Source organism: Thermobia domestica, chromosome 2 (genome assembly GCF_964235325.1).
Source record: "Thermobia domestica chromosome 2, izTheDome1.hap1.1, whole genome shotgun sequence".
Classification (NCBI taxonomy): Eukaryota; Metazoa; Arthropoda; class Insecta; order Zygentoma; family Lepismatidae; genus Thermobia; species Thermobia domestica.
The window spans coordinates 353,797,267-353,814,766 of record NC_137455.1 but is presented as its reverse complement, the minus strand read 5'-3'; the positions used below and the strand labels follow the sequence as shown (position 1 = coordinate 353,814,766).

At 35.7% G+C, this 17,500-nt stretch overlaps 1 protein-coding gene across 1 annotated transcript in view; it reads left to right on the top strand.

The window, feature by feature from the left end:
* The window catches only part of LOC145678783 (angiotensin-converting enzyme-like), a 138,924-nt gene that overhangs the window by 64,232 nt on the left and 57,192 nt on the right, over nucleotides 1-17,500 (top strand). Inside the window, exon 2 of the mRNA XM_081749286.1 lies at nucleotides 15,712-15,870. Within this exon, the coding sequence (XP_081605412.1) occupies nucleotides 15,712-15,870 (159 nt within the window). The remainder of the gene's footprint in view (nucleotides 1-15,711; nucleotides 15,871-17,500) is intronic.

Genomic DNA, 17,500 nt, shown 5'->3' with positions numbered 1-17,500 from the left:
AGCTCTCAACCTTACTCAAGCCGCCCTTTTTAGTCCTATTTTTTTTCTATTTACCCCACCAAAATGTTTCCCCTTTTCTTCCTTTTGTAATTTATTATTATTATTATTATTTATTATTGTCAAGTCTTACTTTGTACTTTTCCTCTAATACATCAAAATAAATGTTATGCTGTAGTTACTAATGAAATTTTGTGAAATACGAACAAAATTGTAAGTTCTCGGATAACTTTGCCCGAAGAAAACTCTCACTCCCAGGATGCAAGTACCCTTAGGTTTTTTTTTTTTTTTTCAAGGAAAAGTAAGTTATGCCATATTGTTAGTTGTTAATGAAAACATTTTCTTTTAGCAAATATTAATATCACATGAGGTTTTTGTGAGAAATAATCCAAAAAGAATTCAACACCAAGAATAAAATACCCCTCAGTTTTTTTTTTCTCCGAGAAAGACATACCACGGTGTAAGGTTGTTAATGAAATATTTTCTATATGAAATATAAGCAAAATCGTTAAAGCAGGTTTCGAGAGAAATATATACAGTTGGATATCGATAACTTGAATTTTGACCCGATTCCCTTGAAGTTTCCATAACACTCAATGTTGAAATAATCTGCAAGTCGAATGTTTAAAAATTAAAACCTCGATGAGTCGAATTTTAAGGGTTCCATAATCATATTTAAATACTTTAACTCGAATTATCGTAAGTGCGAACTCTACAAGTAAAAGTTCAGCTTTTATAAGTCTGTTTGTGGTTTCGGTAACTCTAAGATATAACTATGCTTTTACGTATTTCTCATTGTTCTTAGTTCTGTCATTGTTCCTAATGTGTACTGTAATTGTTTTACTCACGTCTAAGATATGAAATCCTCCCTTCACCTGTTTCTAGGTTAATAACTCTTCCTTGGAACTTTCACGACTTCGAATTATAGAGGTTGAACGAATACAACTTCGAATTATAGAGGTTGAACGAATACAACTTCGAATTATAGAGGTTGAACGAATACAACTTCGAATTATAGAGGTTGAACGAATACAACTTCGAATTATAGAGGTTGAACGAATACAACTTCGAATTATAGAGGTTGAACGAATACAACTTCGAATTATAGAGGTTGAACGAATACAACTTCGAATTATAGAGGTTGAACGAATACAACTTCGAATTATAGAGGTTGAACGAATACAACTTCGAATTATAGAGGTTGAACGAATACAACTTCGAATTATAGAGGTTGAACGAATACAACTTCGAATTATAGAGGTTGAACGAATACAACTTCGAATTATAGAGGTTGAACGAATACAACTTCGAATTATAGAGGTTGAACGAATACAACTTCGAATTATAGAGGTTGAACGAATACAACTTCGAATTATAGAGGTTGAACGAATACAACTTCGAATTATAGAGGTTGAACGAATACAACTTCGAATTATAGAGGTTATACAGTTACTTTTAATGAGAAATGCGTAATCTTGAGTTTTTATTTTGGCCACGTTGATAGCTCGAACCTTTATTACTCGAAACACTCCTCCAGCTTAGTTATCGTTGTTCCATGTATAATAATTTCACCCTTCAATAAACTACTCTTAAATTTAGGGGTAGAAAGTTATATATATATATATATATATATATATATATTGTATAATAGAAAATATGGTGTCTAGGCGATCGTACGCGCACACATACCAGTTCACGAACGAAATCACTTTTGTAGGAACCATAAAAACTACAAATCCGTTGAACTTCCGAATTATTATTCTTTTTACGATAACCTTGGTTTCTTCTGTCGTGTTATCGCTCGAAAGTAAAAGGAATAATAGTCTGTGTATCCCCCTGAATCGCTGCCTGTCTTACGAAGCAAATAAAATCTGAAACCATCTACCAATGTGTTTAGCCGTTTCTTTTCTCTTGTTTGAGATTATTTCTTTAAATCTTCCCATAATTCCCAACATTGCGTGACCGTTAATATTATTCCTTCTGTGCTGTCGATATACAACAACGCTAATATATCATGAAGTTTTGACTTTATTCTCATGACCTCATAGCAGTAAACTTACGTCAGAGGTCGCCACTAATCGTCATTGTGAGTACCGTATAACATACTTGCAATTAAACGTGTGAAAAGTAAGGGTTGAATTCTACAAGAAGACTCAAGAAAGAATAGAACGTTTTGTTTATGGTCATTTTTGCAAATTTAATTTCAGTAGTTAAGCTTAACGTAAAGAATCTCAAAGGAGGGTTATGTTTTTATTACTAAGATTATAGCGTTTATAACGGAATAACTTTTTTTAATTAAAAAAAGTTTAATATAAAGGGTTTTCAGCATGTGAATACTGTTTGTAAGTAGCTCTTCTATGAGTTTTTTAAATCACTGAATAGACCAAGCAATGTCAGTGTACACCACGTTAAAGTTTCGTTTGTTAATGTACACTACGTGAAAATTTGTTTGAATCTTTTTCCTCTCATCCTCGTTTCCCCACTCTAAAGATTCCTCAAATTAAAATAAGCGTATTTTAGGATATAAAATTGAAAATACATTTTTCAATTAGAAAATAATTTACTAGTTTTAATTTTAGCGTTTTGTTCCGGACGGATTATCTTGCATCCTGAGCCTTATACTAACCTGCTAACCTAAATAACAATGTGGGTAGTCTAAAAAGCGAGCATATCTATTACTCGTCTCAGAAAAACAAGGAACGGCCCCCTGACTGCCCCCGCATTGATATTGAGAGATGCGAACCCCCAAGGGGAAGGTATATGAGGCTATAGCTCTCCTCTCCCCCTTGATTCAAATTCTCACCGGGTAAAGTAAAATTTGGAGTACTTGATTGCAGCGGCGGCTGGTACTATATGTTGCATGGTTGTGCAACCGGATATATTTTTTTTTAACACTAAGATATTTTTAGGTACTAAAATAGTGTATCAGTAAAAAATAAACCTTTCCTCTTGAGCCCAAAACAGTATTGATGAATTTCTAAAAAAAAAAAAAAAAAATCAATAAAAACACTGAAAGAGAGTGATTTAAATTTCCAGTTGCAGTGAGCGTTGCCACTGGAAGCAGTAACATTGAGCATATGGCAGCGAGCTCCTATCACTTAACATGAGGAAGTGGATTTATTCCTGCGTCGCTGCTATCTTCCCGTATTGCTCCCTTGCAGTTGCACCTTTTTCTGCCACTGGTCTAGTTAGCTTCTGTAATAGTTATGAATTCCTCCGGTTGGCAGCGCTTGACTCAATTGATAGAGTGGGTGAGATATAGACGCTTGGAAGAAAGAAGTTATTTGCAAAACAGAAACTCGCAAAGAACAAATACGCGTCTGGTGGTAGCAGGGGCGGATCCAGCCTGAATGTTTGGGGGACGGCGGTCGTTGGAAGTCAATAGGTTTTATTTTACATTTATAATACAAAGGTGAAAATTCTTATTGTAGGTTTTATTTTTAAAATAAAAATCCTATTCGGGGGGGGGGGGGGGGGAAAGGGATCGAGTCTCGAAGCAGAAAATGTTTTACCACTGGTCTAATTCCCAGCTCTGTGTCTTTCGTGTACATGATCGTGTTCAATTTCCGGCGGAGAGCATAAAAAAATTAATCTCAAATCATTCACTTTCAATACTGTCTTCTTTAGCCTAATTGCTGGAATGTTAAACTAATATATTTTTATTTTCATTTTCGAAGGAAAAAAAATCTTAGATTTCATGCTTCTTTATAGTAGAACAGCAGACAAAAATACGTGGTTACTGAAAATGGACTCTTTGTCCCTTATAGTCATACAAAGAAATGCTAACAAAATACATGTCAGAGGAGAGAGGTGTTTCTGTACCCTAAAGAAAATAAGCAGAAAATATTTGCGGTAGCGATGCTTTCTATTCAGAAAAACTTGGCGAGCATCATTTCAGATTTCAATGAAGTCATAGAAAAATTTGAAGCTCGAAAGAACGAAGAAAGATCTTCCATTTTCAAATCATACATAGTTTATTTAATTAAACAATTTTAACTGCGTGCATGAATATATGCAATTTTCTTGTTTTTTTTTTTTTCTTTTCGGATTAACGGTATCATTCATGGCTTACAGCACAAGTTGTTATATATTCGATTTATCTCTTGTTCAATGATATGAGTGAAGAAGTTTTGTATATAAATAGTGTATAAACGTACATTGATAGTGGTTGTTTGAAAAAAGAAGGAAATAGCTTATATTAAACCAATATTAGAGAATACACTTTAATCAATAAATATACAAATAGAGCTTAAAAAGGACTTTGCTCTTCATATTTCCTGAATATTTTTTTGGGATAAGACTCAATAATGCTGAGGGAGAACACTTACGCGTATCTACACATCCTTATTGGAACATTGCAACCGGTGCTTCTACAGGCCACGAACCGCTACTGCTTGATTGTACTTCACAATGAATAAATTATGCTGTTGTTCATGCAAATTGTATCACTAAAAAAAAGTATAAACTTTATGCCGCAAATGCATAAGTGGTTATATAGAATAATTAGTTAACGATACAATTGTTGTGTAGTTAATAAATCAGTGTGACGTGAAGCTTGTGCGTGTTGCAATCAGTGTCTTTAGACAGTCCTTGCTTCGAATCACAGGCGTTGATTTGGTGTGGGTGAATTAGTTTCGCTTTCTGGCGGGAGCTCATATGCTTCGAATTCCATGTTAAGTTGGGGGCGCGGTGGCTCTGTGGTAGAGCGTTCACCTCTGGTGCTTGGGGTCCCGGGTTCGATCCCAGCCCCCGCCAAGTGAACTTTGTGGTGGACAAACACCGTGCTCGTGGGTTTTCTCGGGGTTCTCCCGTTTCCTCCCACCTTCTTCATTCCACCATTTCACTCATCTCTCATAATCACCGTCTCCTTTAGCCTAACCGGCATAACCGTGGGACGTAAAACTTAAAGATTTCATTTTCCATGTTAAGTTGTATGTCCAAGTCTTATATAGCTTTGCCGCTGAATGGAAAGCTAAACTTCAAACCAACCAATCAAAAAGAGTTAACATATTTTTGGAAAATCACTTTCCTTACTGCTTCTACGAGAGACTGTGAGAGACTGCTGGAGGCAGTGATTACGCAGAATTTTATCAAGGCGGGGGTTCAAGAACTTAATTTCATCCTTTAGGACAAACATTATATATATATATATATATATATATATATATATATATATATATATATATATGTCTACGTAATATCTTGCTCAAGGGTGTTTAAACTCCCGAACCAACTTGCGTATACCACCTTGAACAAGGTCTAGACCAATCATACGCGTAGCATAACCTATCTTATTGTAGGTATGTACACTCATGTCCAAAATCATTGTTGCATATCTATAACTGGCTTCTTGTAAGAATAGTTTGATAATGATTTTGCTGGGTACTTTTAATACTGTTACTATATGTATAATCGGGAAATGTATATTTGTGGTAAATTTCATAGAAGAATTATAAATACGAAAATTAGAATGAGTAAAACGAACTGTTGCTAAATGGACAAGCAAGTTTTATTTTAGTTTTATTGTTCTTATTTACTGCTCTTTTGACATGAACTCTGCCACATACATGTCTTTGCCGAATATACACACACTAACATTATAAGAAATACCTCGTAAAATAGTTATCAAATTATTTTCCTACAACAACATATTTATAGACATGCGACAATAATTTTGGGCCTGAGTGTACATTCCAAAATTGCAATTTCTAGGTTTCCAACCTCAATGTTCAGAGCTGCTTTCCTCGACGTTCTTGCGCGTCTCAATGTGCACAAAACATAGAATATTGTCCATTCCATTATCTTTCATATGGTTTTGGTTTGAACTCATTATCTTTAAAACCTAAAAAGTTACAGCGTTTAACTGAATGCACTAAAAAGTTCAAAATGTGCTTAGGCACCTATACAAAATGGCCGCTACGACAAAACCTGCGCGGCTAAAAAATAAATGAATGCCAGTTTTCCACTCCCTAAATGTGGTACAGTCCGCAGCAAAAAAAAAAAAAAACTTGGACCATGAGCATGTAAGTTTGTGAAACTATGAAGTCTTTTGCTCCAAAATAAGTGTGCAGAGGAGGACGCCGAGGTTTCTCCTGACGTGATTCGTGCCAGTTAGAGGTTATGTTGATTCCCTGGGTTGTTAGGCGTAGTTCCACAATAAACTTACATGCTCATATTGCAAGTTTTTTGCTGCGGACTGTACAAACTTAAATTAAAAAAAAAAAAAATAAAAAAAAAACTAAATTTTGTCAGCAACCATCATTGGTCGATTTCATTTGGATTACCCCTGTATTGATTCCTAATGATCCAATTTGGTCACGGAATTTTTCATAGCACAAGTTTTCTGTTTTGAGTTCAGTGAAAATTCATATGAAGAAGTGCCATTCGAAAATCTTACGTACCTACATTTAGGTTCGTCGTATGTTCTTAACAACACAGACCAATCCAATGTGAACTACACAGTACATCACTGCAGATTGACTGTGAAGATAACAGGAAAAAGATGTAAATTTTTACATCTGGAAAGTCTCTTGAATGGATTGCTTATCGCAAGACGCAATATTCGAGCTTGAGTTCTTGTAACTAAATCAGTTGAAAAACAACTAGACTTTTCTATCACACCTCCCCCCCCCCCAGAAAAAATAGTAACTTTTCAAGTTGAAGTTACTTATGAATGGCAAGTTGTTTTATGCTGCTGATTCGACATAAGAGTAGGCTTTTTCTTTTCTTTTACTTTTTTAATTACAAAATTTACATAGTGTGATATACAAAATGTAAATTGTGTGAAATTCTTATTGTGATTTTTGCTCGTAAATATAAAGGTTCACTTCATGAACTTCGTAATGTCAAATATTTATTTCTTGGTGTCATAATGAATACAGCACTTAAGGTACACACATTCAAGACCAAGTTCAAGGTAGAATGTAAAGGATATAGTACATTATTCTTGAATTTAATTTCTTCTACTTTCCATCTTCATACTTGCAAGCAATTTTTATTCTTGTTAATAATATGAAGTAAATAGATTTATAGATTTGACTTCTGTCTCGTAAATTTAGTAAAATTTTCTGTTAGTGCTGGTCTCCCGATATCACTCCCTTGATGAAGACACTTGTGTGGGATGCTATGCCCCTCCGGTTGTAGATAACTATCAAAAGGGCCACTCCTCTCGAATTGGTCTAAATGGAGTAGGCAGAAAGTAATCCTTCCAGTTGTCAATCGTGCGGAAATCAAAGGAATTGATAAAACAACTTCAAGCATGGTCAAAATCAGATGGCATGGACCAATGAAAACTACCCATGACTCACTCACCATCCATCGTGACCCACTCTGACCCACCACCCAACAAAACCTGTAGTTATCAGCTCTGACCCACCACCCAACAAAACCTATAGTTATCAGCTCTGACCCATGACCACGCTCTCCTCTTCACTGAATCAAGTTTGCACTTGTAATACGTAAAACAAGGCTGTGAAATCATCACTAATCGCAACCGCTCTGTTACAATACCGGTGGATCCGACCTTCATGATTTAAAATGGTAGTGTTTGTCATGAATTTCAGTTATCTTACATAATTATTTCCTTGATGAATGGGATACTTTTCAGTGGAAAATTGGATGAAATTTTAGTCTCAAATCATGGTAAAGTAGATCAACGTAAAGAAAAAAAAAAGTAAAATTCGACTGTGTCGAAAGCCAAATAGTCAGTCCTATTAGCTTAATGCTATTATTACATGTACAAATATCAATATCCAAAAGCGCCTGAAGTTTTTTTCAGTTAGATATACTCATCTCAGGTAAGTAAATCGAAACAAACGGAAAAGAAGAAAATGGAGGCCTTGGAAGTCAAACGTAGACAAAGTAACCTATATTTAGAAGATGCTATCTGCAATGTACTGAGCAGAGTGGGTTGTGGGTCCCAGTGGGTCACGTACTGTTAACCCACGATACTCACAAATCTTGACTGACTCACTCCATCTCTGGTCAAAGTAAATTTTTAAGAGCAGAATATTGCGGGATGGAAGTCTGGTATTTCAACTAGATACTCCAGTTTATTAGCTGAATGTGTACGTACGGAGTTGGTCACGTTAACCCTTAACGGTTCACTACCTTTTCTGTCTGCTTCCGGCACTACTTCCCGCGTAATATTCACCAGGGGCATAGCTGCTCTGCCATCGCGGAAAGTATGTACACGAATAACCACAACGAACAATACCTGAAAATAATACTCTTCAAACGCAATGGGCAATATCAAAAAATGTGTAGCCAAATGGTAACGAAAACTCGTTAAGGGTATACGTGACAGTGTTAGGCTATTTGAGAAAACGTTACCCCCTATAGCGAACGCGGCCAAAGTGGCTATTCAGTAATTTTACTTTCACCAGATGTGTAAATCATACTGTGAACCAGTCAGGGTTTCCAGGTCTTTTTGCCAGGTCCAGGTGTGTAATAGCAGAGTTCCAATACTCTGCACAAACCATCTTCCAAGCAGCTGTTTCTTGCTACAATCCCTTTGCCTGGCAACACGTCTTTCCTTTTTTCCCCTTCCTTTTGAAATCTTTTAAACAGCAGGCGGTCTATTGTTCCGACCCGCACCAAATACGCTCGAGCTGACGTTTTCTCAGCGATTTTATTGCTTTCGCGTTTATGATTAGCCATCTACATTTAAATACATGGTCAGCGTATTCCAAGAGTAGGCATGAGCAATAAATACGCTTGCGATCGCCTCAAATAGCCGGGTACTTAGTCTGTTGTTGCTGAAGTGATTTCCCAATAGACATCAAAGTCGATATTTCATTCGCACCAATGTAATAAGTAAGTTTTAGAATGAGTGGAAAACTAGAAGCAACTATTAAAAATACTCCTCAGAGTTTTGAGTAATTTTTTTTCACTCTAATAGGATTATCTCCACCCCGTCTTGATTTTTATTCTTGTACGAAAGTTCAAATATTATGAGTGAGCTTGAATCGTTCGAATACCAACTCACCTGATAATTTCTTAAGCCACTAAACTCTACTGAAAAAGGTCATATCTCATCCATTGTGAATTGTTTCTTCGAAGCGTACTTTGGGACCGGGGAAGGGGGAGGGAAGGGGTCGTAAAACTTCCTAGATTTGGCCACACCTTCCTCCAGCTAAGAATAATTGCTATTGCTAATATATCAAAATAGTTTCAGAGCGGTCCCTCATATTTTGATTTTGCCCCCACTCCCGAAAAATTCTGAAGGAATTCTAATTGCAAGTAAGATTTTTGTTGTTGATAGTTTTCAACAATTGAGCAACTCTATAAGCATGACTTAAACACTGCAATAAAATACAAAATTAAGAATTATCAACCGTGTTTTTCGGTATCCCCTACGAAAAGAAATTTTCTCAGTGGAAAATTCAGACTTCAAATATTTACCGGTGACAACTTAAATTTCCATATTAAATATGTAAAATACTGTCTTTAGCTCAGTAGCATCATTTTAGTTTTTCCCAGGGTGGAAGAATTGTCCTCCATAAGTGTTTTTTTTTTTTTTTAATTACTGTATTAGCATAAAAGTTATTAAAAGCAGGTTTCTCAAACTCATGGCGCCCCTGCTATAGTCTAAAGGGCACAACCGTGGGACATTAAATTCTAAATTTCATATTTACAAGGACAGAAAATGGCAACCTGGCCCTTTATCTTCCTCATACTCTGACTTTGAATCTGTCCCTACGTGCTTTTAATGTAACTTCTAAAAGATAATACAAATATAAACCTACAAAACTACATAAGTTTGTTCAAGAAAATCACGTGGAAGACGCAATCTGGTGGAAATCCAATGATGACATAACGTAGTATGTTTGGTATTTAAGGTGTGGTAATGCACCGTGTTGCATGCTAATCCTTCTACCTGTCAGAATTCACCTGTTGATTCGCTAACCAACCCAGTAAACTCTTGCTAAACCTGTTCTTCTGGCGCTAAAGATATTTCCGTCTTCTCACTATGCACAGGTTGTTGTTACGTCGACATTAAGTTTAAAATAAATTTACGATGAGATTAGAAAGCAAAATACTTAATTGAGAAGCAATATAATCCTACTTATCAGCAGTGGCGTTGTCGGGTCTCTTAATTTCTGAGTGCTGTATTTACTTCATTGTAATGAAAATGTGCAGCACTTGTTTTACTTTACTTATAAATTAAAATTATTTTTAAAATGTAGGTTCTTTGGGAATAAGGACTGGCGTTCATCCTCCTGTTCTTGCCCACGTGACAGTTACGTCCAAGGAACTTCTCAATCTCTGAATATGTACGGTTCATCTCAATTTTGCCAGTTGACGTACGCTTGTAGACATCTTGTGGAAATCCAGGGTATCCGCTTATTTCTCTGAAACAAACATTGTGTGGTATTCTTGTAGAACATGTCTTTCTTCCACCAAAATTTTGTCCGGGGAGAAAAATCAAAATGTAGGGGGAGAGGTTGTACTTGAAACATCATTTGCTGAAGGACGTGGTTTTCACAAATGACATTTAATAACTATTTATTGTAGCTCCGGAGAGCGGTTGTCCAACTCCGGGGAAGGAACAAGGTCCACCTAGAAGTGTCTGCATGAAACACTTCGACACTTTTAAGCTTTTTGCGGGGTAATAAGATTACTCTCGAACATAGTGATGCAACAAAGCAGACTTTGTCCCTCTTCCCCCCCCCAAAAAAAAAATTGTCTCCATGTAATGAGTTCTACAGTTATATATAATTTATTTATTTATTTATTCACTATTTGTGATTCCTACGTTCAATCCAGGGCTAACTTTGTTTTCGAACAGGCATTCAACTGGTGCACAGCAGTGTTATGCAACCTATAGTAACAGGAGTTCCATGTTGGTTGCCGAACCACCTTAAGTTCCTGAAAGTTATACAACTGGTCATGTCTGGTTGGACAAGATTCCTAAATTCACTCATAGATAAGAAAAAAAGTATCATAAACCAACAAGAAACAGCTATTTGTTTTGGTATCGAGTTTCGCTGACACCGGGAAACTCTTTAGAAGCTTCAGATATTCTATTAGAACACAATATGAATTCAGGTTACAAAAATTAGTTATTAAAGGCAATTTTGGGTATGATGTTTAACTGTAGCAAAAGTTCATTGTTTACGGAATCTTTCTCTTTTTGTATATTTTGCTAATATATATACGTATTTAAAATAACAAACGTGGATCTACTCGAATTTTAACGACCTCAAATGTATTCATACAGGGCCGGATCTAGGATTTTCTGAGGGGGTACGCCAATAACTATCAGTAAATTTGAATCAAATTTAAATTTTTAAAATGCCTTTAGGCATCTGTGGTGTGTATGAGAAATTGACTTAAACTATTGTTTTTTGCAAAACTCCGCTTTCTTTTAAGCCGAAACGGAAACGGACATAACATTTTAGGAAAGTATTGCTATTTTGACTGCCAGTTTCTCACTTTAGATAGTGTATATTCAGAACGGAAGGGGGGGGGTGCACGTGCTCCGGTGCAACCCCTAAATCCGGCCCTGTATTTATACATTTGTTCTGTGTAACCTACGTAGTATATCTTTAGCTCCAATAAAGCTGAAGTTTTAATTTATGCGTAAATTCTAAATCAGGATTTCGTTCCAGTAAGTTTTACTATTACATTTTCAGAACAGTTAGTACTAACATTGTTAAATTTTCAATAAAACATTTGTCGTAAAAATCTCTAATAACCAATGGCGTATTTAGAGAGCTATCGGGCTCAAGCCCCACTCCCGAAATAAATTTGTTTTTCGCATTCTACAACAATAATCCTTCAATATATTTCTAAGAATTTCATTGACTTTCCATTTTTTTTAATGCTCTTTGATCAGAAATAATACTGTATTTGTCAAATGTCATTCCATGTTCAGAACGTTTGTTTCGTCCATGCTACTCTTCTGTTTCTTTTTCTTAGTTGTTACTTTCTTTCGTTTCTCCTAAAGTTGGCCGTCGTCAGTAACACCAAAACTAAGAGGAGCTGATAAGCGAATCTGGTGTTCCACGCCAACTTGTGTGGATATCAACATAACGGGACTCTAGTTATTATAACAAAGGAATATTTTATTTACATCGTTTAGTAATAAGGAAAGGCTAAATGTTTTAAAGAAAATCAAGAGGGGGGGAGGGAATAAGCAGCCCTAGAAATTTGCATTAAAAGGATGCTTCCTTTTTCTTCTATGAAGAGAATGAAAGATTAGATTCACTGCTAAATTTTTGTGTGTATCTCACAAGATTCACCAGTCTGCAATTCTTGCCATTAAAACTTCAATTTATGCATAAATTAAAATATATTTAATTCTCAAACTCGGGTGGGAAATTGCTCCCCTGCTTCCCCGTGTTGTACATGTTTCTCCCTGAAAGAAAATACTAAATATGCCACTGTCCTTGATTAATAAACTTATTTTTCCCGCAATAATTAAATGTTGTGTTATAACGGGGAAAAAGACGATAAATCGTACGGTTATTTCTTCATTTAAGTTGAAATATTTTTTAAAAAGCTCAAAAGCCAACCATGATAAAACCAAAGAAGCAGGGTTTCTCCCGCGCTCTTGCACCTAGGGACATCCAAATACTGTCCCGCGACAGGCATATCCCATTAAAGACAAATGTATATTCAGTGAACATTTCAATTACCCTTAAAATTTCTACTGTGAACGTCAATATTCCGGACAGGTATGGAACTCGGGGACGTCCATAGGATGTTTCGTTGGCATATTTTGCTGTCTGGATAATGTTCTTTGTAAGAAAGTACGCAGACAGCGAAAGGGGAGCTTGTGAAAGCTAATCAGTAATGCCAGTCTCGAAAGAAATCTTGGAATTATCAAAAACACCAAAATTGCATTAAATCTCCGTGAATTTTATAATCTTATTTCTACTCTAAGCTCTGTTGTAAAACTGGTGCGTGTAAAAGTTGTACCGAAGTGTAGGTATTGGGTGGGATGGGGTGAACAGCAGGAAGCAGTGAATTTACTAGTGGGCTCCTAGTAAAGTGAATTCATAACTTCGAAAGGATTTGAGTTACAAAATCGTCATACTACAATTGTCATATTCTGTGAAAGATTAAAATTGTGGGTAAGACATTTTATTCCAAGGTTGTACATTACTTGTAAATATCCTTTTTCTTTTTAGAAAACACCTCGAACAGTCGAATAGAGAAGTGTGCGTTGAATGAAGTGATATGAATTGTTCGACCTAATTAACCATAAAACAGTCTTAAAATATACTTTTGAAATTTTAATTCCAACTTTGCGGTTTTAAGGCACATTTACCTTAAGTGGGCACATTTAACTCGTTTCCTAAATAATTTTATTTCATACGTAAGTGGTGTTGCTATGCCAATTAGTTCACCATCCTCCAACACTGGCTTTCACTAGATCCAAAATTTATGTCGTTGCGGCACTAGTTTCTAATTTCATGATAGAACATACTCTCATTTCGGGTCTTCACCAACCTTAAATAAATCTCATAAGTCACTACTTCCTACACGTTCAGGCATATTACTTAATGGCGGTATATGGAAATAAGGTTGAAAAGAGCACCATAATGCTGCGCCTGATACGACCTGTATTATCGCATATTAAGGCATTGAGCTGCTCCGACATGAACACTTTTAATCATATTGAAGCGTAAAATTTATTCCGTAAACTGTAAGGTGTTACACAAAACTTACCCCCATCTTTTCATTACTTCATCTATGAACGCATTATAATATTCCAGACAGCAGTACTCTTCCCTAAATGTTTGGGTGCAATTCCTCCCCTCTCTTCCTCCAAGAAAGAGACCAGATAAGGTAATGTCAAAGCAAACTTCTTTTCTGGATAAATTTGATTTAATTTCGTAATTTTTTGCCATTCTTCAAAGCATAAATATGGTATAGTTCAAGTTTGATTGTGCCATTATCAATGAAAAATAGTCCCCCTGCAGAAAATGTCATGGACGCAACTTGTACCCGACTTGGCACCCCCCTGGTTCCAAGTATAATTTGGAGGAAACTATGGAAGTTTAGATGGTCAGGTATATACATGTTAGCGTATATGTATATAACCTTATAATACATAAACCGCACACTAAACATTACGAGTTTTTCATAACACACAGTAGCTTTAATTCACGCTTGAATTGAATTTCCTTTTACAGGTAATGCCGCTTGCAAAATGCCTGAGTATGCAAAGAAGCTAAGAAGCTCCACATTTAAGACAACTGCTGACAAAACCGTTAGAATTAAATAACTCCCGTTCTCTTCGCCATTCACACGCTTAATTAGCTTTCTTCGGCTTGGCGCTACAAGGCATGTAGAAAATCTTAAGCCACGCAGATTGCGTTACATCGAAATGAAGAATTTTGTATGATTTTTTTTTTTCCCTTTCCACGTGTTTCTTAGTTTGTTGAGAGCTCTCAACCAAGTATAATAAATATCGGTAGTGGGTCGTGGCCTGTAACCTCATCGGTTGGGATTCCTATGGCACGTGCGCACACGTGGACGCGCGCTATGTGCTCCCGAATTTCACATCAATATTTAGGAACAAAAGACAGGGATATTCCTTTGTCTATTTCTCATTTATTAAGTATAAATTTGCTGTTACTGTAATAATCCGTGACTATTGACTTCAAACACAATGAACAATTATTCTTTAACGTAAATTTAACTGTTAGTTCTAAACAAGACCTTTACGTCGGTAGTTTTAAACACTAGTTGAAGTATAACATATATTGTAACTAATGAAATTTATTTTAGTAGTTTCGTGTTTTCCATTTCATTTAGGGAATTTAAAGAACTATCATTCAATTTCCAGGGCACACTTGCAATAAAATACACAATGCATAGTACTTTAGTTTTCATGAAGATTAAAAATAGACATGAAACACTTCCACTGTCTTCATGAAAATAGCTCGAATATTGTGTGCAACATCTTCACCAGGCTTATTTTTGTTTTTCCGAAGCCTTTCTTCCCAGTACACGTTACTTACCCTAGTGGTTCTCAACCTTTTTTTGACTGAGACAAACTTTACCGAACGTCCAAGACTGGCATAATGTTATAATTCTGAAACCAATTATTTTTTATAATGACTCTATATAGCACTGAGCATTATTGCTACCGCTGGAGGTGTTGACTGCTACAGTCTGTCTCGATTTTAACTAATTATTAAATTCTTCTTGATTTTTTAATTCTGAAATTTCGGGACACAACTTAGGGGACTGCGTGACACATCAGTGTGTCGCGACACATCGGTTGAGAACCACTGACGTAGCCCACGAGAACAGTAGACTGAAGAGCTGCCCAGAAGGGAATTCGTAACTAGTATGAGACTGTCTGCTGGTGGCTAAGTGATTGTAATTATTTATCGATGACAAGATGTGTGTGATGCAGGTATAAATGTGCTTTTTGTGTTGAGATAAAATTGGGCTCTGCCACATACTTAATATTACTGATGCAGTTACAGCGTTCATGCTACTATAAATGTAAATCTCCTTTTGTTCTATGAGCTTTCTCTTCATACGAATTTTCAAAGATGTATCAATATCTTCTATCACTGAAAATTAAACTTTCATGCTAAATAATTTTAAGAGTAGAAAGCAGGTGGTTGAACAACTATGAAACCTATATAGTGACTCCATTGACTGATATAGTAAAACCTATATAGTATGGCTCCATTGACCGATAAATATACTAATCTGAACGATCTTTTTTTTTTTTTTTTCTTTCAGCAAAAAGCTCAGCTAGATTATTCGAAGTTTAAAAAAGAAGCGTGGCACAAAGTTATTCAGTATGATTGGAGAAATTTCCAAGATCCAGATCTTAAGCGCCAATTCCAAATGTTGTCAGTCTTGGGAACGTCAGCGTTGCCAGAAGAGAAACTGAAAAGGGTGAGTCTTAAGAATAGTTTCTATTTATTGTATCATAATGAACTATCGATAATTGAACTGAAGGAAGTGGTGAACATTGTTATATGTCCGTGTTGTTTAAACAAAAATAATGTCGCAAGGATTTGATTCATGATGAGCTTTATTTTAAAATTACATGCAATATTCATATCCATAGACACTACTCAACACAAGTAGCTTGTAAAATTAGATTAATCGGGACAATACAGGATAGTATTGGGACAAATTGGGTACAATGATTCCATAGTATTTAAAAACCTTAACAATATTGAATACCCGTACTATATTAGTCTTCTAGCTCGTTGATTTTTGTTGGAAATTCTTCTCTGTAAGGCCCCTTTCAGACTATGCGGCGTTTTGCCGCGTTCCGATTCCGGCAAGGCGCCATGATTATTTGATTACCATTAGTATATATGAGGCTTTTCAGATTATCCGACCACGTAGTTTCGTCGTGTGCGGCCGCCGTAAACATCACGGCGCCCTTCAAGACACGGCATGTTGATTACTATTGTCGTTTATGGTTCTCTGCAGACTAGACGGCGTGAGCCTGATAAAATTCTGTACTTTAATCTTGTATTATTAATACTTTGGAGAATGTTATTTAGATCCTATTTTTTAAAATTAAATTTGATATTGTATTACCTGGGATGTATATTTTCAAACCAAGTTACAACTGGACACACATGTGTAAATACGAACATCAAACATTTTCGAAACGTAGAACTTGCAACTATAATTCAGACCTAAGTAAAGTCTTTCAGTCGGTGAAATAGCATGTCTTAATTGGGTATTTTGTATTAAAATGTATATTTTTTTTCTCTAACAAATCATAGGTTGCTATCGACATACGAAAATAATTTTAAAAAATTAGTTTCATCACTTCTTAATCAGTAAATAATAGCACAAATGCACTCAAGCCTTTGAATATTTAAGAAATGAACCTATTTTCTTCCTCTGTGCCTTCGTCTTTTAGATTGTAAGTAGAACCAGTACAGATATAATAACCTATCTCGATCATCCATATTGTCTCTATCTTAAAAACGACAAATCAGTTCGACCGGAAAAAAAAAGCTGCCGTGAAGTTCACGACAAAAGCCGTATGTTTCACGGCACGACTTTTGTACACACAGCGGGGCGCAGTTTACGGCACGGCGTGTAGTGTGAAAGAGGCCTAAGATAAACTGGAATTTTATAATACTGATATAATACTTATTTAAAAATGCTTTTGATTTTTACTGATTTCATCAATCAGTTAAATTTGCTTACATATTACTTAAATTTGTTTCATATTAAACTTGCATATTACAAGTTTGTTTTCCCAAAAAGGGGATATTTAAGTGGGTTTGAAAGGTGAAATCAGCAAAACTGCATAATTTCAGTTCATTTCGAAGAAAAGAGAATTTCCAATATAAATCAATGACAAAAAAAAAAAAGTTTGTGGACGTACTTAAATACTCTTAAAGAATGTCTACAGTGAATTTTTCAATCTGCAATGAAATTGAGATTTTACATATACAGGATGCCCCAAAAGTAGCTATACTGTACCGTACTGATCAGCTCATTGCATTTTATATCATTTCTTGTTGTTATCAATCAGGTATACTTAGATTCT